General features: G+C 37.4%; 1 protein-coding gene across 1 annotated transcript in view; it reads right to left on the bottom strand.

The window, feature by feature from the left end:
* The window catches only part of ZDHHC2 (zinc finger, DHHC-type containing 2), a 64,973-nt gene that overhangs the window by 24,424 nt on the left and 16,858 nt on the right, over window positions 1-23,691 (bottom strand). The window contains exons 2-6 of the mRNA XM_011934889.1: window positions 14,284-14,310; window positions 12,682-12,776; window positions 3,430-3,550; window positions 1,770-1,839; window positions 1,008-1,040 (exon numbers count right to left, since the gene is read on the bottom strand). Coding sequence (XP_011790279.1) covers window positions 1,008-1,040; window positions 1,770-1,839; window positions 3,430-3,550; window positions 12,682-12,776; window positions 14,284-14,305 — 341 coding nt within the window. The 5' untranslated portion in view covers window positions 14,306-14,310. The remainder of the gene's footprint in view (window positions 1-1,007; window positions 1,041-1,769; window positions 1,840-3,429; window positions 3,551-12,681; window positions 12,777-14,283; window positions 14,311-23,691) is intronic.

Raw genomic sequence — 23,691 nt, forward strand, 5'->3', positions numbered from 1 at the left:
AAAAGAAAAGTGGGCGGGGGGCGGGTGCAAAAGAATGAATGCAAGTATCAGTTAGTACAAAGGGGGGTTATCTATCGAGACCTGTAAGAAGAATGCCATTCTCGTATGGATTGACTAGCCTGAATGCTTTAAAGGAGAAAATCGAGGTGGAGAAAAGAAAGAGGTACAATGGTGAAAGATAAAGGATACTATAATCCCTACAATCCCCTGGGAATCTTTCCTGCTGCTAAGAGAACCGTTCCCTACATATATTTCACCCTATACCTACTGTGGACTTGTGGGCATGTCTACTTTTCTGTAGAGCCATCCCTGAAAGAAGGCTTGAAGAGTAAGTATTACTCATGCCCAAATCCAACCTGGCCAGCAAGCTGGGCATGACTATCAAAGACATGTGTACACTGAGATGAAAAATTATAGGAAAAGGAAGTAAAATTAACCTTACTAATTAGATCTTTCAAATAATCCTCTATTAAATTACCTAATTTCGTGACTGAGAAATATTAGCAAATATTAATGAATTCTATGTGGAAATTCTTGTTTAAATGTATGTGTGCATTTGTATATCTGTGTAGTTGGTATTCTACTCCTTAATGTCAAGTTTTGCGTAAAATAAATTATTAAAAAGCTTTAGATGACTTCATTCTTTATAACAACCTTCCAGTGAGGTACTATGTATAATTTACGTGTACATCTTTGTGTATATTTCTGTGGAGTATTCTGGAATCTCTATGTTTATGCACATGCATACAAAGAAAATCCTTTGTTCTGAGCTAACATGTGATATTAACTTTTATATTGTTAACCTACTGGTTTTAAAAGTATTTCATGGAAACTTCCCTAAATAAAGGCTCTTATAAGCTAATCAAACAAATATCAGAAACTAAATCTGAAAGCTCCTGCTATGTCAACTCAAGTAATATTTCATTTGTGAAAAGATTTACATGGGTGATTGAATTTATTAACATTTATAAGGGACACAAACTTGTTTAAATATACAGTCAACTCACCATGGGCAATGATGATCCATCTTCAAAATACATCTAAAAAACAAAGCAAAACACAAAACCCAATACCCCATGAAATTTTAATCATATTACATCATAAAAATATAAATTATGGTTAGTTCAAAGAGCTGTGGCAAGCAAAATATTGCAAAATTATTTACTTATCTAAAAATTGGATAATAGCAGAAGTTCTCATCTAAAATAAACACTATAGCCAATTCTTATAATAAGGTAACTTGAATTTGAAATATACATGCTTAAGTTGCAAAGCAACTCATTTTCTAAAAACAACATAATGCATGAATATACAACTATCTTATGCTAAAGAAAGAACAAAACTGTAATGGATTTACAGAAAGTCTGGATAAAACTTCTCCTTCAATATCAATCCTGACACCAGGTCATACTGTTCTTGGAGTATATTAAATATATAACAACGTCTGACTGTCATGAAGTCAACTGAGTTCTCTTTTTAAAAATGGAAAACACTCATAGAAGTATTTCCTAAATTGAACTAGCCAAGTCAGAACTGCTAAAAATCACATACTTCAGGGCACCGTGAATCTGGGGGCACACTGACACTTGACTGTGGCCTCAGGCCTCACTGGCACGAATGCCAGTGGGTTATCCCAACTGTATTTCTGAAATCAAGGGCTGACAAGCGAGAATATGGAGAAGATAATCAGGAAAACAGTGAGAAAAGAAACATAATGAAGAAAAAGACCACCAGCATGTAGATATTTTAGAAGTTAAAGGTTCTCTTACTTATCACAGACGGAGCAGTGATGGCAGCGATCTGGTTTTATAAGTTGGCATCTGTCACAGTATCGGATGGCTAGGGACAAAAAGCTCCACTTAGTCTCAGAGTTAACACTGAATTGAATATACAATTAAACGGCTTTTATCATCTCTTCAAATTTAAATTTTAAAAAGCATATAAAATTTAAATCTGGTAAAAAATAAGATATTTGATGCTGTTTAAACACAAAAATGGAATGACTTGCCTACAGCCACAGTTCTCTGGAGGTTTAACAAGAACAGAGAATCTCCTAAGGAAATTTTTCTGATGTTTTTTTCAATTATCAGTAGTTATAAGTGAGTCAGAAACAAATATAAGTAATATAAAAATCTTTTTTTTTTTGAGATGGAGTCTCACTGTCGCCCATGCTGGAGTGTAGCGGTGTCATCTCAGCTCACTGCAGCCTCCGCCTCCTGGGTTCAAGCAATTCTCCCACCTCAGCCTCCTGAGCTGAGTAGCTGGGACTACAGGTATGCACCACCCTGCCCAAGCTAATTTTTTTGTATTTTTAGTACAGATGGGGTTTCACCATTTTGGTCAGGCTGGTCTCGAACTCCTGACCTCAGGTGATCCACCTGCCTCAGCCTCCCAAAGTGCTGGGATTACAGGTGTATGAGTCACCACACACAGTCACAAATCTTAATGAGTTTTTCTTTCTTTCTTTCTTTTTTACATTTTTTATTTGTTTTATTTTTTAGGGACAGGGTCTCACTCTGTCACCCAGGCAGCAGTGCAGTGGTGCAATCACAGCTCATTGCAACTTCTAACTCCTGGGCTCAAGCAATCCTCCACCTCAGGCTCCTGAGTTGCTGGGATTATAGGCACAAGCCACTGTGTCTGTCCATTAATGAGATATTTTATATATTTTTTTCATAGTAAGTCTTTGAAACCAGTGTGTATTTTATACTTAGAGCACATCTCAATTTGAACTGGCCATATTTTAAGTGCTCAAAAGCCACATGGGGCTAGCAGCTACCATAATGGGCAGCACAGGTCTGAGGCCACAGAAGTTCTGGGCAAGTCTTGGTGGGTAAGCATCACTTGTCCATGGACATCAGTTGTAAGACAATTGTTTAATTGCATAGTTGTCAAATTACCTTAAAGTATGTCCCAAGCAAGAGATTTGTTAATTTACTGCATTTGTAAGAAAATGTTTAAGAGAGAGAAAAAATTATACCAATACCTAAATGAAATTTTACATCACCTATATGACTGTTCTAAATTTATGAAAAAATACTTGTAAAAGTATTCATTTTATATTCATTACAGATACTGCTGCCTTAAATTAAATATGTATAGGAACGTCCACAATTAAAACCTTAAACATGAGTACTACTATAAATCAAGATTTCAGCAGTTCTCACATCTTCACTGAGTCATAACTAAGGAGGCAGAACAGGATTAAAGTCAGTTCTGATTTCCTTGAGATCTGTTTGCCACAGTGTTATTCAGGTTTCCATTCTGTTTTATGGAATCATGCAGGAAAGATTTAACAGCAGTGCAAGAAATAACACAGTATTCTGAAATGAGTGTTTTACCATTTCAAGTATATAAACACATTTTCTCACAGTCACCTTAATGATGTTATTTGCATACCATTGCAAAGCACCCATTATTGACATTTACCTCCAGACATGGTCCTGGTATAGATGGGAAGATCCTTGGCTGCTCGCCTAAGAACTTCCTGATGGGCTTCTCCTCTTGGCTCTCTCTCCAACAATTCTTTCTCTGCATAAGAGAGATGGAACTGTGGAATACATTTAAATTTTAATCAGTATTTTCAAAGAAATAACATATTGGTCTTCTGTACTATACCCGGAAAAGGGTATTTATAAAATATTAATGGTATATTGTACATTCAAAGAGACACTAGAGTTTGAAATCTGGGCAAGTCTGTTCACCTTACAGGTCATTCACTTATGCATCTAGAAAAGGGTACAATACTAGTAATCATAACACCATTATACCTACTTCCTCTGGTTTTTGTGTAACTCAAAAGGAACAGAGTACATAAAAATGCTTATAAACTGCAGAGTTCCAACAAAATATTAGTTATACTGATAGATAAAATGGCCCAACGAATAAATAAAACTCAATGAATAAATTTTTCGTTTAGATCATTAAGAACAAATGTAGAAAATCCATTAAGCATATTTTCTTATTTAAGTGAGTTTTAACTTAGTGATAATCCTTACATGAAATCTCCCACAGCACTTCTAAAGGGTCTAATTATTTATTTTACTTCTTATACTGACAATTTGGTCCAGCTAATTTTAAAATATTTGAGAAAAACAAAATTTGGGCTCCTGTTTAATAATATACTTATAAATATATATCTTACACACACACACACACACACACAGACACACACACACACACCTGTATAAATTTCTATAAATGTGTGTCAGGAGACATGTACAAGAAAAATCTCAGTATCATTGTTTGAAATATAAGAAAACTAAACACAACTCAAATGTCCATCAAAAGGATGATGGATAAACTGGGTTATGATATATCCAAATAATGGAATAGTACAGGCATTTAACAGTTAATAAACTATAGCTGTGTATAGCAAAGCACAGAACCTCAATATAATGAACAACATTAAACAATCTTCCAGAACATATATACAATGATTCCATTTATCTAATTTTAAAACCAGCAAGCTAAAGAACATATACATTGTTGTTTACAGATACATATACATGTGATAAAATCATAAAGAAAAAGGAATAGAAAATGCAGGATAGTTGTTACGTTTTGAGGAATAAAGGGAAACAGGTGACAGACACACAGCAGAGATGGAAAATGTGAACAGTGTTTGACATACTGGCTCAGTGACTGCTCACGTGTGTTCACTTGATTATTCTTTAAGAAGTGCATTATATATATGTTTTTGTATATATGCAATAATATGAATAAAATATTTTATAATTTAAAAAACTTTTAAAAAGTGATATGTCAGTGAAATAATCTACTACAAAGACAGATGCACACGTATGTTTACTGCAGCACTATTCACAATAGCAAAGACTTGGAACCAACCCAAATGCCCATCAATAATCGACTGGATAAAGAATATGTGGCACATACATACCATGGAATACTATGCAGCCATAGAAAAGGATGAGTTCATGTCCTTTGCAGGGACATGGATGAAGCTGGAAACCATCATTTTCAGCAAACTAAGACAGGAACAGAAAAGCAAACACCACATGTTCTCACTCATAAGCGGGAGTTAACAATGAGAACCCATGGACACAGGGAGGGGGAACATCACACACCAGGGCCTGTCAGGGGGTGGGGGCCTAGGAGAGGGATAGAACTACGATAAATACCTAATGTAGATGATGGGTTGATGGGTGCAACAAACCACCATGGCACATGTATACCTATGTAACAAACCTCCATGTTCTGCACATGTACCCCAGAACTTAAAGAATAAAAAAAAGCTAATAAGCCACTGATGGACTATTAAATTTAAAAAATGGGAACAGGTACACTCTAAATATCAAAATAAAACTAGAAAGGTTTTTGACTGCAGTATCTGTATCACTGATAGCAGCTCTGGACCCGCCCAGGGCCTGAGGAAACTCTCCACCCTGAAGGGAAAGACAGAAGCCTAACTGCCACCTACTGACTGCAGAGCCCTTCAGCCTTAAGCGAACATAGATGGAGGAGCCAGGTAGTGGACACAGCAGGCCTTGGGCGAGACTCAATTCTATTCTGACTTTGGGTCTGACTGAGCACAGTCCCAGGGGTGTTGGCCACAGAGGTGCCATGTCACCCCTCCACCAGCTCCCAGCAGCTCAGCAGAGAGAGAGAGAGAGAGGCTCTGTTTATTTAAAAGAATGTAAGGCAGAAGAACAAGAGTCTCTGCCTGGTAATCCAGAGAATTCTTCCAAATCTTCTCTAAGACCACCAAGGCAGTACACATCTACCAGTCTGTAAGAACCACAGTATTACTGGAACTGGGGTACCTCCTAATGCAGACACAGCTTAGATCACAACACCTAACCTGGAAAGCCTTCCCAAGGAGGAGAAATACTAAAATTTATATGGAATCACAAAAGACCCAGAACAGCCCAAACTATCCTGAGTAAAAAGAACAAAACTGGAAGATCACATTACCTGACTTCAAATTACACTACAGAGTTTAGTGTAGGGGAGTAACCTAAATAGCATGGTACTGGCATAAGACCAGCATTTGTACAGAGTAACCAAAATAGCATGGTATTGGCATACATAGACCAGTGGAAAAAAAGAGAGAACCCAGAAACAAATCCACACATCTACAGTAAACTCATTTTCAATAAAGGTGCCAAGAACATACACTGGGGAAAAGGCAGTCTCTTCAATAAGCGCCGCTGGGGAAACTCGATCTCCACATGCAGAATGAAATGAGAGCCATATCTCTTGCCCTATACAAAAATCAAAATGGATTAAAGACTTAAATCTAAGACCTCAAATTATGAAACCAGTAAAAGAAAATATTGGGGAAACTCTGGCAAGCACTGGTGTGGGCAAGGATTTCTTGAGTCATATCCCACAAGCACAGGCAACCAAAGCAAAAGCGGACAAATGGGATCGCATCAAGGTAAAAGGCTTTTGTAGAGCAAAGGAAACAAACAACCAAGTGAAAAGACAACCCACAGAATGGGAGAAAATACTTGTCAACTCCCCATCTGATAAAGGATTAATATCCAGAATGTATAAGGAGCTCAAACAACCCTACAGGACAAAATCTAATAGTCCAACTTACAAATGAGCAAAAGCTCTGAAGAGACATTTCTCAAAAGAAGACACACGGAGGGCAAACAGGTAATATGAAGATATGCTCAACATCCATGGCCATCAGAGAAATGCAAATCAAAACTACAATGAGATATCGCACTCCAGTTAAAACAGCTTTTATCCAAAAGACAGGCAAAGGGGAGGTGCAACAGCTCATGCCTATAATCGCAGCACTTTGGGAGGCCAAGGCGGGAGGATCATTTGAGCCCAGGAGTTTGAGGCCAGCCTAGGCAACATACCAAAATCTCGTCTCTACAAAAAATAAATTTAAAAAAAATTAGATAGGTGTGGTGATGCATGCCTATAGTCACAGCTACTTAGGGGGCTGAGGCGGGACTATTGCTCGAACCCAGGAAGTCAAAGCTGCAGTGAGCTGTGATTGCAGCACTGCACTCCAGCCTGGACAAAAGAGCAAGACCTTGTCTCAAAAAATAATAATAAAATTAAAAAAAGGCAATAACAAACGGTGGTGAGGTAGTGGAGAAAAGGGAACCCTTGTATACTGTTGGTGGCAATGTAAATTAGAACTACTACAATGGGTTTCTCAAAAAGCCAAAAATAGAGCTACCATATGACCCAGCAATCCTACTGTTAGTATATACCTAAAAGAAAGGAAACAAGTATGTTAAGAGATAATCTGCACACCCATGTTTATTGTAGCACTATTCCCAATAGCCAAGATTTGAAAGGAATCTCAGTGTCCATCAATGGATGAATAGATAATGAAAATGTGGTGCTTACTTACACAATGGAATATATTCAGTCACAAAAAAAGAATGAGATCCCATCATTTACAACAACATGAATGGAACTCGAGGTCATTACGTGAAGTAAAATAAGCAGGGCAGAGAAATACAAACTTAGCATGTTCTCACTTATTTGTGGGAGCTAAAAATAAAAACAACTAAACTCATAGAGATAGAGAATAAAAGGATGGCAACCAGAGGCTGGGAAGGGTAGTGAGGAACTGGGACAGAAGTGGAGATGGTTAATGGTACCAAAACCAAAAAAGTTAGAAAGAATGAATAAGGCTGGGCACAGTGGCTCACACCTGTAATCCCAGCACTCTGGGAGGTCGAGGCCAGCGGATCATTTGACGTCAGGAGTTCAAGACCAGCCTGGCCAACATGGCGAAATCCCATCTCTATTAAAAATACAAAAATTAGGGCCAGGTGCCATGGTTCACGTCAGTAATCCCAGCACTTTGGGAGGCCGAGGTGGGCAGATCACAAGGTAAGGAGTTTGAGACTAGCCTAGCCAACATGGTGAAACTTCGTCTCTACTAAAATACTAAAAATACAAAAATTAGCCGGGCGTGGTGGCATACACCTGTAATCCCAGCTACTTGGGAAGCTGAGGCAAGAGAATCGCTTGAAACCGGAAGGCAGAGGTTGCAGTGAGCTGAGATTGTGCCACTGCACTCCAGCCTGGGTGACAGAGTGAAACTCCATCTCAAAAAAAAAAAGAGAGAAAAGAAAAAAAAGAATGAATAAGACCTAGTATTTGATAGCACAATAGGGTGGCTACAGTCAATAATAATTTAATTGTACTTTTTAAAATAACTGAGTATAATGGGATTTGTTGTAACACAAAATATAAATGCTTGTGGTGATCGATACCCCATTTACCCTGATGTGATTATTACACATCGCATGCCTGTATCAAAATACCTCATGTACCCCACAAATATATATACCTATTAGGTACTCACGATTTTTTTTTTTTAACTACAAAGAAATTTAGAATGTGAAGTGCTTGAATTGGTGTAATGGATTGTTCTCTTTTTTTCTTTTTGCCTAGTTTCTATTTTCAAAATATAATTTAGTGCAGTTATATTACTTTTATATGGAGAACCCCTTACCAATGAAAAACTATTATCACTTTAACAATCTTGCTGTGAAAAGGGCAAATTTTAATTCACATGTTCTAAGTTCAGGATCCTCATTTTACAAGCGAGAGGTCTCTAACAGCTGATCAATTAAAAAAAGAGCCCAAGACCTTGCATTTTATAAAGGGAATATTCTAAGGTTCTTAATCACCAAACAAGGGCTCTTTCTTCCTAACAGTAGTCTCCAAACTCTTTTGATCATGTTCCCCTAACTGCAAAAAATTAAAAATTACGTGAGATCACACTGCCAACAGATGAGTATTTATTGGTATATATTCTTTTTTTCTCTTTTTTTTTTGAGACGGAGTCTCGATCTGTCGCCCAGGCTGGAGTGCAATGGTGCGATCTCAGCTCACTGCAACCTCCGCCTCCCAGGTTTAAGTGTATTGGTATATACTTTATCAGCTAATATCTTATGTACCTCATATACATATACAATACACTCCCAGGTTTAAGTGTATTGGTATATACTTTATCAGCTAATATCTTATGTACCTCATATACAAAACTTTAAAAATAAAAATATTGAATAATACGTACAAAAATTTTTGCTATATTTTCCCCCATGCTGCAACTGAAGTTCTGGGCACTCCCACCCCACTGTGCTTACTCTCCATACTAGAGCATAGTGTAGTGAAAAGAAAGTGTCCCTAAGGGTTGAAAGGACTTTTGTTTGAAACTTAGCTCTCCCACACAGTAGCACTAGATACCTTAAGATAATTATTTCATGCTCAAAGCCAATGGCTCCATCTGTAAAATAGCAGAAAATAATATCTATCTCACACAGTTGTATGAATAAGATATATCTTTTGTGGAAAAATCATGCAACAAAGCCTGATACTGTTATAAGGTCACTGACTGTCATCAATTTTGACTGCTCCTTCAAGGCTGTGTTCTTTCTTCCGTGTTTCTGTTTCATTTCCTTTTGACACTCTGTCCAATCCACTATTTCAAACCTTCTCTACTCTCCCAACCCTTAATTAACCCACTTACCTCTTCATTGTTAGCCAATGATGTCATATATAATGTTAGACAGAAGTTAGAAGTCACTTCAACTTCCTGCCAAAGCCATAAAAATAAACCTGTCTCTGTATGCATAACTTCTTCCCCACTTTCAGTCACTTAAAAAATATCTCCTGAGTACCTTCTACAGGTGAGACACTGCTTTAGGCCCCGGTGATGAAGCAGTGAACAAAGATAAATTTCACGCCCTCATGGAACTTACGTTCTAGTGATGGTGTATTTTTAAAAGTATTCAACAAATAAATATAGAGCGTGTTGCATGATGGTAAATGGTATGGAGAAAAATCCAGGAAGGTAAGGTGCAGGGAATACCGGGGGTTGGGGGGTTGCTATTCTATGCTGAGTCATCACAGATAGCCTCAATGATAAGGTATCATTTGTAAAATGACATCAAAAAAGTGAGAGATTTGCCTTGTCTTTTGAAAGGATTACTTTGGCTACTGTGCTGAAAATACACAAGAGGAGGCCAAAAAACAAAAACAAAAACCAAAACCTGTTAAGAGGCTACTGCAAATGTATAAAGGAGAGAGGACGGTGGCTTGGACCAGGGTGGCAGCAGGGAGTACTGCGGTACATGAGTTCACACTGTGGCCATACTCTGAGGGTGACGGTATAGAATTTTCTGATTGACTAGATGTGGCGTCCAAGAGAAAAAACATAGCCAAGGGTGACACCAATGTTTCAGGCCTGAACAGAAGAGCGAAATCGTCATTACTGAGATAAGAAAACTTTAGGACTAGGAGAACTGGGGAATTAAACGAGAAATGAGAAGTTTGTTTTCAGTTTTGTTGACCCTGAAATTTCTATTAGATGTCAAAATAGGTAGCTGGTAATGTGTCAGGCATTTATTAGCAAGCACCAGGCTAATATATTAATCTGAGAGCTGCAGTACTCGGGTGACACAGTAAGTCACAGAAATAAATGAAATCCACAAGGGAATAAATGCAGGTATATAAGAAAAGAGGTCCAGGGATTAAGCTCTGGAACACTCCCATGCTTTTGGCAGCTAGGAGCTGAAGAGGAACCAGCAAAGGAGACCAAGAAGGAGCTGCCAGTAGGAATGGAAAAAAATATATATATTATTTCAGTGAGAAAGGGGTAAGAATACTTTGGAAAGGAAATGATGCCATGTTGTACACAGGAAACTGTGCAGTTAAGAACTACTAGAGTATAAAGTGGAAATTCAGAAATTGAGACATGAGCTGCTATTGCTAGGCAGGAGAGACTGAGCCTTCCCCTGCGGGATATGTGGAATCGCAATAGACACAAGCAGTAGAGGGAAGGCGGTACATCGGTTTTTAGGTGGACCACTCCAGCTTCAGGGTATTGGATGAAGTTTTGCGGGGTTCTAGGGAGGAAAGGTAGGCAAGGCTGTAAACAGAAAACCTTAAGATAGTTTTCCAGTATGACCAGACAAACATGGCAAAAAGTAGATGACAGGCCATCAGACATACAACTAAAACGAGAGAAACATAATTATCATTATAATATGCAAATACAGACTAAAATTATGGTATTCACAAACGATCTGCTTGTTTTAAAATAAGCGAATTACCAGGAGAAGAATACAATGTCTCAGACAAGGGAGACCACGAAGACCCAGAATTAGAGCAGTGATAAACTGCCCGTTAACTGACATAAGCAAGAGATGAGTCCCAGGCTGGGGAAGGAGAAGGTGATGACTCCTGTTTCTGATGTTTTGTATTTGAGGTGTCAGTGGAATTATTAAGAAGTTATGCTTGGCAGGGGGATACATAAGTTTGAAATTTAAGGGGGAGTTTAGAACTCAAAATAGATTTGGGAGTTATCAATAGGGAGGTTGTATGTAAACTACCGGAGTGGATGAGATTACCTATGATAGAAGTCAGTATTTTTTTTCCAACCTACTACTAAGGACAGGATGAAGGTAAGAGAGATGATGGAAAAGAAGCAAATATGGTAGGAGGAAAGAAAAAAAACAGACTGGGAAAGAAAAAGAAGTGGAGGATAGAAGAAAAACAGGTGATAGACAGATAGATAGAGCATTCTAAGCCAGGCATACCATTAATTCTGTGCAAATATCTGTGGTTTTTACTGTCCTCTCCCAAGCCAAATAGCATATTTATTGGCTTTTTTTGACCAAAGTTTCATTTCAAACTGATTACTTCAGGAAACTGTCTACAGTGATGCTTTTTTTTTTCTTTTTACCTTGGCTTACTAAAACTACACTGATACCACTGTTATCAAAGTATATTTTTATGCAACAATGTACTGGGCTATCTGCCAAGGATACAAAAATTAGTCAGACACAGTTCTTTGCCCCAAGAATGTTTAGCCAGGATGAATGATCCACAAACAGACAGAATGATCTTTTCAACATGTAAATTTGATCCATCACTCTACTTAAAATCCTCTGGAGCAGAGATTGCTAGCTGTCTCTCAGTAACCATCTTTCTCTTCTTCTCTCATGTTTAACATGGCCATCAAGAAGAAAGTCTACACTCCCGTCTTCTGTGTGGGTAGATGTGGCCATATAACTAACTTCTAAATGTAAGCAGAAATGACATCAGGAATGTCTAGAAAGTGTTCTTGAAGAGAAGGACATTTACTTCTCCTCTTTCCTACTTTCTTTAGTCTGCTGGCTACAATGTAGGTGTGATGGTTGGAACTGCAGCATCCGTCTTAGACCAAGAGGGGACCTTGTAAATGGAGGTTACACGTGGCAGAGAAACAAGACAGAAGGAGTGTGGGCACCTGGAAGCTGTGGACTAGCTACGGACTTTTTGAATGCAGAGAAGACTGACTAAGCCGTTATTTTGTTGTTATTGTTGTTTCTGGTGGCTAACAACCAACTAATATACCTTTAATATGATAATTATCACAGAATTATGTCTACCTTCCAGCTCTATTTTATTATCTATCTTTGTCTACCTATCCATCCATCCTGATGTCTGACTGTAAAGCGGAAATGGAATTCATAACAGATTTAATACAGAAAATGCAGTGCTAATCTGGTGAAAAATAGTATTTCCAAGTGAAAATTCAAGTATTTATTAAGACATATTAATTTTTTAATCTAAAAAGTCACTACACTCAGTAAGTTTGCAACATTAAAAATAAAATTCATTCTTCAATAATACATCAGTATTATTGATTTCTATCTTTAGAATAATTTTGTTAATATTTTAACTTACTTCTTTTGAAGGATTCATTGGTAATGTAAAGATAGTTTTCCAGTATGACCAGACAAACATTCCAAAAAGTAGATGATAGGCCATCAGGCACACAACTAAAATGAGAGAAACATAATTATCAGTATAATATGCAAATACATACCAAAATTATGGTACTCACAAACGATCTGCTTGTTTTAAAATAACCAAATTAACAATTATAATAAATTATGAAAGTTCCTTTACTTCATACTAGAATAAACACAACTCAACAATTTCCAAAGCCAAGAGTTTTTAAAAAAAATTCCTAAATGCATAATGAGATCTATGCCCATGAATAAAAGCCTCCCATCTGTAGACAGACCATCTATTGGCAAAATCACTGACAAGGACCTTTTCTAAATTGTAAAAATAAGGCAGTTACGCCTGCAACTTTAATTAGCAAACACTGCATTAAAAACAAGTGTTAAAACACTCAGGCTTTAAGAACTTCGCTTTAATGAAATAGATAACAAAGGCAGTTCCTATTTGAGAAGCTGTTGCTTATTTCCTTGGCTCTAGTCAAAGCTGGTGTAATGATAACATATTTAAACAGAGAACCTCTGGATAAAGAGATTTCCTTCAGTGGGAGTTCAAGCGTCTTATTTATCACATGGAACAACTTTTTTGAAAAAGTGTTCTGCATGTTTTTTTCAGTAATGCATATAAACACATTCTGGGTGGTGTCTTCAATACTATGCAAGATTTTCTTTTCTTTTCTGTCCTTCTTTTTTTTGAGACAGGGTCTCACTCTGTGGCCCAGGCTGGAGAGCAGTGGCTCACTGCCACCTCTGGCCCCTGGGGCTCAAGCAATCCTCCTACCTCAGCCTCCTGAGTGGCTGGGATTACAGGTATGCTCCATCACACCTGGCTACTTTTTGTATTTTTCTTTTTTTCTTTTTTTTAAGTAGCGACAGGGTTTTACCACATTGGCCAGGCTGTTCTTGAACTCCTGACCTCAAATGATCTGCCCGCTTTGGCCTCTCAAAGTGTTGACATTACAGGCGTCAGCCAGTGTGCCCAGCCCAAATTTTAAATATTAATTTTGTATATGGTGATAATGATTCCTTCTGGGTAATACATTAATACACAATTTAATTCTGTAAGATATCACTGAACAAAGTATGCTAATTTAAATATAGCATATTTGGCATTTTAAAACTTTAATAGCAAGTTTTAATTTTTCTAAAGAATGATGATACTTACAGAATCATTAAAAATTTGAATTATTCAATAAGGCACTTAAATCAATGTGAGATGACTAAAGCCCATGATATTTTTCATAAATTATGTAGGTGACTCAGTTACAAGTTGATAGTCCAAATTAGGAAAGGAAATTGTTGATATCCCTATACCTCAAAGCCTTAAGAATCTCTGGCACAATGACAGCCATTTCAGGATAGAATTTGCCAAGTGTCTGACAGAATTCAATCTGCAAACTTAAGAGAAATGAGATATCTTTAACCCTAGCTTGTCTTCATATTCTCAAAGAATAATTTATTAATCCCAACCAAATCTAAGTGAATACAATTATTTTTTTCAAATTATTTTAAAAATCTATAACATTAATATAATCTAGCTTACCTTGTTCACCAGTGTTTTCCATGGACACTGGAAATAGAAAAAAAGGTAATAGGTTATATGAAGCTTATGGCAAACAGGGCTTGACACAGACATAAGGCATTTAACTAGCTTAATAATTTGGCTTCCCTTCAAACCAACATTCTCTAAACATTTATTCAATTTTATTTGGAGGAAAGGTGAGCACAGATTGGAGAGAGGGTGGAGGAAAAGGCTGGAGGCTGCAATCAGCCATACCTTCATTGCACACTTCAGCCCTGGCTCCTGTGCTGCAGAACAAAACTTGTCAAGTGTGCCCCTTGGGAGTCTTATTTCTGTATCATTTGGTTGATTGGTTTTCCTTCCAACTACAGAGTTCAGATAAAAGCAGTGCTCTCCAGGTCATTACAGTTCCACAGGCATTTATTGCTCTTGATACATTGGCAACCACTTGGTGAGCTTTCCACAAAGAATAAAATGTTGTGTCTACAGCAGATACTTTTCTCCCCCCTAATTTCAAGTACAAACGCTTATGCACAGTGACTTTATATGCTCCCTATTGCACAATGAGAGGCCAGGCAGTGCCGGGAAACTGCCGTTCCTCAGGGGTTGTTGTAAATATTCCAAGCTAGCAGGTATTATGGATTAGGACAGGGGCCGCAAGTGCTAAAGCAAGCTGCAACAAGAAGCTGTATTTACTAATTGAGACATTTGTATGCCTTTTGTATTGTCTATTTGTTTTCCCATTTGGTCTCTCTCTTTGTACAACAGTCTTTGGAAGTTTTGCCCTATCTCAGCTGTACCAAGTCTGACTCTGTATATTTTTGTCCTTATTCAGCTTTCAAAAGGGCACAGGATCTCAGGACTTGGTGCTGGAATGAAATGCTACTGCCTTCTGAAGTCTGGAACCAGAGGGCAGTGTGAGAAGTTTTTAAGATTGCACAGTCCAACCAATCTCCTGCCCAAGCAGCTACCGAATATAAGTTCAGGCATTTCTAGAGCTAGCAGGAGCCTGTAGTTTTTTGGAGGGCAGCCCGTTCTATTATTGGATTGCCCTAAGAATAAGAAAATTCATCCTTCCAGTGTGTTGAAATTTGCTGCTTTGTGACTTTTTCCTGCGATACCCAGGCTTCCAAACCATAGCAATAAACAGAAAATCTAAATGATAAATCTTCACATACTTGATGTTATTGTGTCCCCCTTAAATGTTCTAGTTTAAACCAACTAATACATGGTTTCCAGATCTCTTACCAACTTAGATGTGGCATCTGTAAATGCTTCCTAGGTTCTCCACTCCCTTCAACATTTCTGATCTCCAGAATGAGACAGGCAGGCATGGATGACCTTTGACTCACGAATGGCCTGTTCTACAAGTCCGCTTGTAAATCAGAGGCTAGTCAGACTTTGCTTTCCCATCGAATCCCTGAAGTGGCTCAGCTGAGGGCACAGGAAAGACTTGAGGCAAGCCTGTTTTCAAATATCTGAAACTACCGCCACAGTTCAGTTATGCATTTCCCTCTAGACACGGACTACCCTGTTTTCAAAAGCGCTCCAAAATTGACAACTCTTTTCTACATCAAAATTTCCAATCCTTCAGGGGAGCTAATCTAAGGAAAGGAAAAGCAATTTGACTCCATTTGTGCATTTATATACAAATAACCCTTATTAACCATTCCAGAGGTGCTGGTGCTTTCATAAAATGTGTTTGCTACTCCATTGACTCGAGTTGAGAGTAGTGAAAACTGTAAAACAAAATGACATTTTAAAAAAGGTATAGTTGGGGGCTGCGCACAGTGGCTCCCACCTGTAATCCCAGCATTTTGGGAGGCCAAGGCCAGCATATGGATCACCTGAGGTCAAGAGTTGGAGACCAGCCTGGCCAACATGGCAAAACCCCATCTCTACTAAAAATACAAAAAGGTAGTCAGGTGTGGTGACATGCGCCTGTAATCCCAGCTACTCAGAGGCTGAGGCAGGAGAATCGCTTGAACCTGGGAGGCGGAGGTTGCAGTGAGCCAACATTGCACCACTGCACTCCAGTCTGGGTGACAGAGCGAGACTCCGTCTCGAAAAAAAAAACAGAAAAAAAGGTGTAGTTGGTATGAGTTGCTAATCTTTCTGACCTGGACCAATACTTTATTAGCTTGATATGCATGCAAAGACTTTGTTTTTAAAGGTTTTTTTTTTTTTTGCCATTCACAGCTTGCTTTTCCCTAAACGTAATTCAAAATCCACAGAAGTTCTATTTTTAAAAAAGTACACAACTTATACAAAAACACACGCTTATGGTAAATTCTATAACATTTGTAGAATGGAATGGAACAGTTCAAAAGGCTGTATCCAATTACACTTTCACCAAGATTATGAGCCTGTTCAACTTCCTGTAAACATAAGCCTGCTTGATATTTGCCAATGTCATGGGCCAAAATAAAAATCATTACTTTAGCATTCATTACCATTATTATTAGTGCAGTTCGGCATTATTTTTAAAATACGATGACTGGGATTTCCTTTCTCTTCTAAGTGAATGATTATTTTTCTGTTGGCTTACTTAAGTTATTGAGAGCCTTTTACATATTCTGGACAGAAATCTCATATCTGTTATATATACTAAAAATGAAGTTGCATATACCTATTTTAAATGATTTAATAAGTACTAGCAACATTTTTATCACTTGCCATTGATTAAGTAACGTTATCAAAGTTTGCAAATTAACTTATTTCATTAACAGATATATGGACTATAAAAGGTTTTGCTTTGTGATACTCAGGAAATGAATGTTCTCTCAACCCTGTTTACTTAGTTAGTAAATTAGTGATTTACCTTGTAATTTTCGGTTTAATGGCAGAGTTGTCAAGTTCAAAGTTTCCTTTCTCACAATGTAAAAACACATAAAATACAAAGTTATCATCAAATGCAAATATTTTTGTTCAAAAGTTACTGTTTAAGATTGCTCAAATTTAGCCTCAAACACTTTTCTAATATATATGTATATAAAGATAATATATGAAAAATAGAGACTCATTTTTGAAACAATATAGATAGTAATCAAATATAATGTATTTATTTATAACAATACAAAAACTAAATAGCAATACTGAACATAACTGGGACAGGTCTTCTAAAAATCACTATTGGTTTAAATGTGGATTTTGAGTTTTAATTCAGGATTATTTAATTTTCTTACTTCAGACAGAATTTCAGTTTGGTTAACAGTGATGCTGATATCTACTCCCCAATTTTACCATGCAGAAATTTCAAGTGTTGCATAGCCTTCTTTATCACATTTCCTTTAAACCACATATTGAGATAAATTAATAGTTACTTCAATTTTAGTCAACAGAAAAGTGAGGTTTACTCAGTTTTTACTAAAACAAATGAGCTTTATTCTCAAAGTCACAATGAGTACCACATTAATTCTACCTTAGAAATTCTTTTATTTTCAATGTAAACATTTCCTGCACGTCACAAATATGTTACAACTTCGAGCTCTGCTGGATCATATTAAAATTAATTCCTCTTTGAAGCACACAGCATCTGCCCCATAAATGTGAGTAAGAGACTGACTTAGACAAACAGACCACGACAACTAATTTGAATCACATAAAAGTGGTATATCAAAGTGGACATATGAAAAGTGTTCATTTTTTTTTCTTTCTGGGCATGAAAAACTCAAGAGAAAAGTGATGTCTATTACCATGTTAGCTTAGCACACAGTAGGACTCAACTCCTAGCTGACAAAAGCGAAAGCAATCTCTTTGGTGAGGTGAAGAAAACGCCTCTCTAAAGAGACAGAGAGGGAGAAGACAAAATAGTTCCTGTCCCTTTTAAAAGGAAAAGGTTGAGGGAGATACTCGCTTCAACTGGGCTTCAAGCAATTTTGAAAACAGAAAGGGTCTGTAACTTTACAGGGTTCCCTCCACCCCCACCTTGGTTTTGGTTCTTCCTCAGTACTGTACTTTTTTATAGCTGAATTTGTCAAAATGGAAAAGAGACTATTACTAAGCATAACAGCGCCAAAGAGCAATGGCTCAGGATAAAGAAGGCAAGGCTCAACCCCGCCTCTGCCACTTGCTTGCTCACACAAGCTATCCCACTTACTCCACTACAAAATGAGGGTGATCGTCGCAGCAATAGCATTAGGGCTGCAGTGCGGATTCAAAGGGAAAATAAAAGAATGTACTTAACATAGTGCCTGGTGTATAGTAAGCCCCCATGAATGTACAATTATAATATATAATCTTTCATTTCGATAATATCAATGGTAATATATAACATATAGGAAAGGGGGCTAAAAAATGAAGAAAAATTACAAAGAGAAAAGTAATATTTGTACAGGCTCCTGAAATAAACAAATGCAAAATGTTGAATAAAAATAGACTTTGTGAGTGAACATAAGAGATGAAAAATAATGTAAATCTGAATCATCTTATAAGTCAATTGCCTTTTTATACGGATGTGTCATTTCAGAAACTTGTTTAAACCAAAAAGGTGGTATTCATTCTTAACACAGAGTAATGATGAGACATTAAAACTTCGATCTTCATGTGCCAGTTAGTCCTTTTGAGAACTTAAATGTGAAAGAATCTATTTTGCATAGGCACTGTTTAACTTAATGAATAAAAACAATTACTTTTTTAAAAAATAAAAATAAAAACCTAAATCTTATATTCACCCCAAAGAAGTCAGGTGCAGTTTATTCCTGGGAATTAAGAGCATTGCTATGATTACACTAAAATATTTACCAATCCTACATCCGTGGATAGCATCATTCACACCATCTAAATACACACAATCATAACACTGTGAATCACAATTTTAATTTTAATTTCAAACACTTATTTGCCTGATTTTATCTTGGATTAGCGTAATTTCTTTTTGGTCCATGTCCTACAATGATAATATTTTGCTTTAGCAATTTCTAGTCTTCTAATATACCTCCAGAACTTCAAGTTCCTCTGTGATTAATTACGGGAATTGCAGCACTTTCATGGCCCTGATGGTATATAGGAAGAGAGAAAGTGAAAAAGGTAAATTACTTCTGTAGTTACCAGTAATGTTCCTGTTTGCCCAAAGTAAAATTATGCCTTCGGGAATTACATTTTGGGCTGGGCAGCCCATGCATGTAATCCCAGTACCTCGGGAGGCCAAAGTGGGAGGCTCACTTAAGGCCAAGAGTTGGAGATCAGCCTGGACAACACATTGAGACTGTGTCTCTACAAAAAAAAAATTTTTAATTTGCTGGGTGTGGTGGCACTGCCTATGGTCCCAGCTGCTCGGGGGACTGGGGCAGGAGAACTGATTGAGCCCAGTAGTTCAAGGCTGCAGTAAGCTATGATCGCATCACTGCACTCCAGCCTGTGTGATAGAGGCAGACCCTGTCTCTCAAAACTAAAAAGAAGAAGAAATAAAGAAAAGAAAAGAAAGGAAAGGACAGGAAAGGAAAGGAAAAGAAAAGAAAAGAAAAGAAAAGAAACAGAACTTCATCTTAAAATGTAAAACCATCATCGATACCACACAGCTTGTAGTTTGGGTCACCAGTTGTATTCTCTGGCTGCGCTTTATGCTTACCTCCTCCACCGCCACTAATCATTCCTACAAGAAACAGAGGAGAGACAGGCACAATGGCTTAAACCTGTAATCTCAGCACTTTGGGAAGTCAAGGTGAGAACACAGTTTGAGGCCAGGAGTTTGAGACTGGCCTGGGCAACATAGTGAGACACCATCTCCACAAAAAACTTTAAAAATTAGCGAGGCAAAGTGGTGGCCACCCATGGTCCCAGCTACTCAGGAGGCTGAGGTGGGAGGATCACTTGAGCCCAGGAGGTTGAGGCCGCAGTGAGCTGTGATCCTGCCACTGCATTCAAGCCTGGGCAACAGAGCGTGACCCTGTCTCAAAAAAAGAAAGAAACAGAGTGGGACAACTCTGTTTGATAAAAAGGCTGAACTAGTCAGTCCTCAGTTTAGAATTGGTAAGACTGATAAGAGTGATAGTTTTTTTGTTACAGCATTAATTGTTCTTTAAGAAATGCTTATGTAAAAATAAAACAGGTAAAACTGAAGTTAAAGAGTGAGACTGTCAAAGTAATAACCAATAATATAGAAAAGGATGACAAACTGCTTCTTAATACAACCTGGCTTAAATGAAACATCCTTTCAAATGTATACCTCCCTTTTCTCTTTTGACTGAACTATCAAGCAATCATTTAATCCAGGTGTCGGTAAACTAGAACCCTTGGTCCAAATACAGCTAGATGCCTGTTTCTATATATAAAGTTTTATTGAAACATGTATGCATGCATTCACTCACATGGCTACCTGTGTGCTACAATGGCAGAGTTAGGTAGCTGAGACAGGGACAGTATAGACTGCAAAGCCTAAAATATTTACTGTCTAGCCCTTTATAAAGAAAGTAGTCCAGACTCTATGTATTAGGGTTCTCCATAGAAAAAGATTTAATAGGATATGGGTGCATGTGTATGTATATACTGTATTAGAACTGATTTAGTCTAGAGTGATTCAAATTCGACCTGGATTAAAAGCAGGGGATCATCTCAAAGATTATTTATTATGATATAAAGTGTTACTGTCCTAAACGGTATCTATTGAGACACAGCAGCCCAGTAAACCAATGGTAACTTAAATGTAGTTGAACTTTTATTCATAAATACATCCAAAATTAAAGCTTTCAGATACCAAACTACACCTTCATAACAGACAAAAAATGTACTCCCCTCTTTGAATTAGCAAAGAACAGTTACGTGTTTTTAAACAATGTGATTTTGGGGTATTTTATTGCAAATTTATATTGCTGTGATTTTAAAATTTATTTTCTTAATCTCAATTTTCGTTTTCTTGTCTTCAAATTCAATCTCTCTCCTTTGAAAGAATAATTTACCTTTACTGCTCACACAGTAACTTTTCAATATAAAACCGCTATGCAGTTTCCAGATTCATTCTGACACAGGTACACCCTACCTTCAGATAAGATATCTGATAATGAAGAATACCAAACACACACATCCCAAAACAGAGACTTGGTTCTAATGAATGAATCTTAAGGATAATTTTATAGCCAAGCTCCACTTTTTTTCTGTTTATCTTTAACTCATTTACTAAGGAACATTAATTGACTATACCATGCTTATACTGTTGAGAACAAAATGGTAAATAAGATTCTACCTCTATGCTGAAGCTTAGCATTTATGATATTTTAGTTAGAAATAAAAACTAACTGAAAAAACATGTTTATGAAAACATTTTCAGTTAATTCACATAAGTAGCTCACATTTAAAACATTTTGACAAAAATACTTTCTGCTTTAATATCTTTATAACATGCTTTAACATCTCCTGTCCCAACAAAATCTGTCCCTTGACTTCATGTCTCTAGCTGCCCATCCCACTTTCTGACCTTTTCACAGGAAAATTTAACAATCATCCAAAATCACTGTCCCTACCCCCAACCTCCTTTTACCTCCTCGTTCAACTCCAGTTGGTCTAATTCCCCAGCATTCCACTGCAATCACCCATGTCAAGGTCACCAACACCCCCCCAAGCTAATTTTCTGTACTCAAATTACTCTAACAGAATTAATTATGCTCTTCTTTTGGAAACAGTCTGTCAAATTCATAGTGAATTCTTCGACAAAATTGGCCAGGGGAACCCCTTGAAGCCAAATCCTTTGTCCTTTTAGCTACTTTCCAAAAATCTCCGGTTTATTTTTAGTGTATTAGAGATCAAAAATGACACTGCTTCCAGACCTTATTTAATGACATGCAAGACAAATGTTATTCACGTTAACATTTTCCGTTTAACTGCGACCATACCCTTTTCTTCCAAATACATTTTTTGAATTTATTTTCTTTATAACCTATCTACTTATAGTTTTAAAAGTCTTTATCAAACGGTTTCTTTTTTTTTTCTTTGCCGTCCTCATATGTCATTGTGATTTTATTGATAACTCAAAGCACCTGCCTTTCTCTCCAATCTCACCTCACACCTCTTTCCTCTTGTGCATGATGCTTCTGTCACTCTGGGCTTTCTTACATCTTAACCAAGCTAACATTGTACCCTGCCTTGATCCTCTGCACTGGCAGTGAACTGGATGGTGGGAGACCTGGACTCCAGCCCAATCCTCCCAATGTGTGTGATCTTGATCACGGCACTCAGCTGAGCGGTGCTTTAATTTTATTGTTTCAACAAAAGTTTGCACTTTATCTTGAAGGTTTCTCTGGCTACAAAATTATCTTAAATCCTACCCTGATGAATTCTTGGGGAAAAAATCTTGACTTTTAAAGGCCTAAGGCAAAAGTCATTCTAACAATAAATTGATCAGTAAATTAGCAGGAACTGCTTTGTCAAGGACAGACAAGCAGCTTCAGAATAGAAGCAACAGTTAAGGATAAAGGCTTCAACGGTGCAAAACTTGAATCTCAAACACACGGTTTTCAGTTTGTACCTTCTCAGTTAACATATAAGCCAGTCCTGATATTCCTAACAGTCTAACCACAAACACGGGGCGAGGCAATTAAGTTCTTCACTGGATCCCCACACGGTTCCTTGAAAATTCATTTTGCAGTAAGAAAACCATGATCTCATTTAAAACGCAATTCAATGATATCATCTCACTAAAAATCCTCCCAATGGCTTTGCACTCAATTTACAGTAAAATAAAGTCCAATCTCCTTACTGCAGCCTCAGTGGTCAAGCATGATCTGGCTCTTCCTCCCTGTCCTCCAAGACCACTTCTGGTCACTAGTCCCTTTGCTCACTAAGCTGCAGCCACACTGAGCTCCTGTTTCGAAAACACACCAAACCTTAGTGTCTTTGCCCAGTCTGAAAAGCTCCACACCTGACTCTATGCCTGGCTCATTCTTTATCATCCCTCAGGTTGCAGTTTAAATACCAGCTTCTCCTGTCTGGTTAGATCCTACAATCACTATGGCAATATATTATTTCTCTCTTAGCATCTCTCACAACCTGTATTTTCATGTACTTGTTTCTTTTCCATGCCCCGCACTGAGGTTTGAATCCTGTCTGATGTTTCACCTTGAACAACTTATTCAGACTCTCTGAACATTATCTCAATGTTTATCTCACCCAGCTCTTTTGAGAATTAAACTAGAAGGTAAAAGTACCTAGAATAGAATTTGGCGCATTATTTAGGGCTGTTCATCAAATATGGAGGATAAATTCATCACCAAACTGTGAGTTCCCTAGAGTTTAGTGCTAACAGTTTATTAACAATCTAGGGGAAGAAGTACATAGTGAATAATTAGCATGTAGTAATGCTAGAATTTTCTGCCGCGTGAAATGCCAAGTTGTTAGGAATAAACTGCTGGAAGATCTTTTAAGCGTGAATAAGCAGAAAAATGCAAATAAACTACAATGTGGGTGAATTAGTAGAATCTGAAAAAACTAAACCAGTAA

This window comes from Colobus angolensis, unplaced genomic scaffold, assembly GCF_000951035.1.
Source record: "Colobus angolensis palliatus isolate OR3802 unplaced genomic scaffold, Cang.pa_1.0 Scaffold14, whole genome shotgun sequence".
Classification (NCBI taxonomy): Eukaryota; Metazoa; Chordata; class Mammalia; order Primates; family Cercopithecidae; genus Colobus; species Colobus angolensis.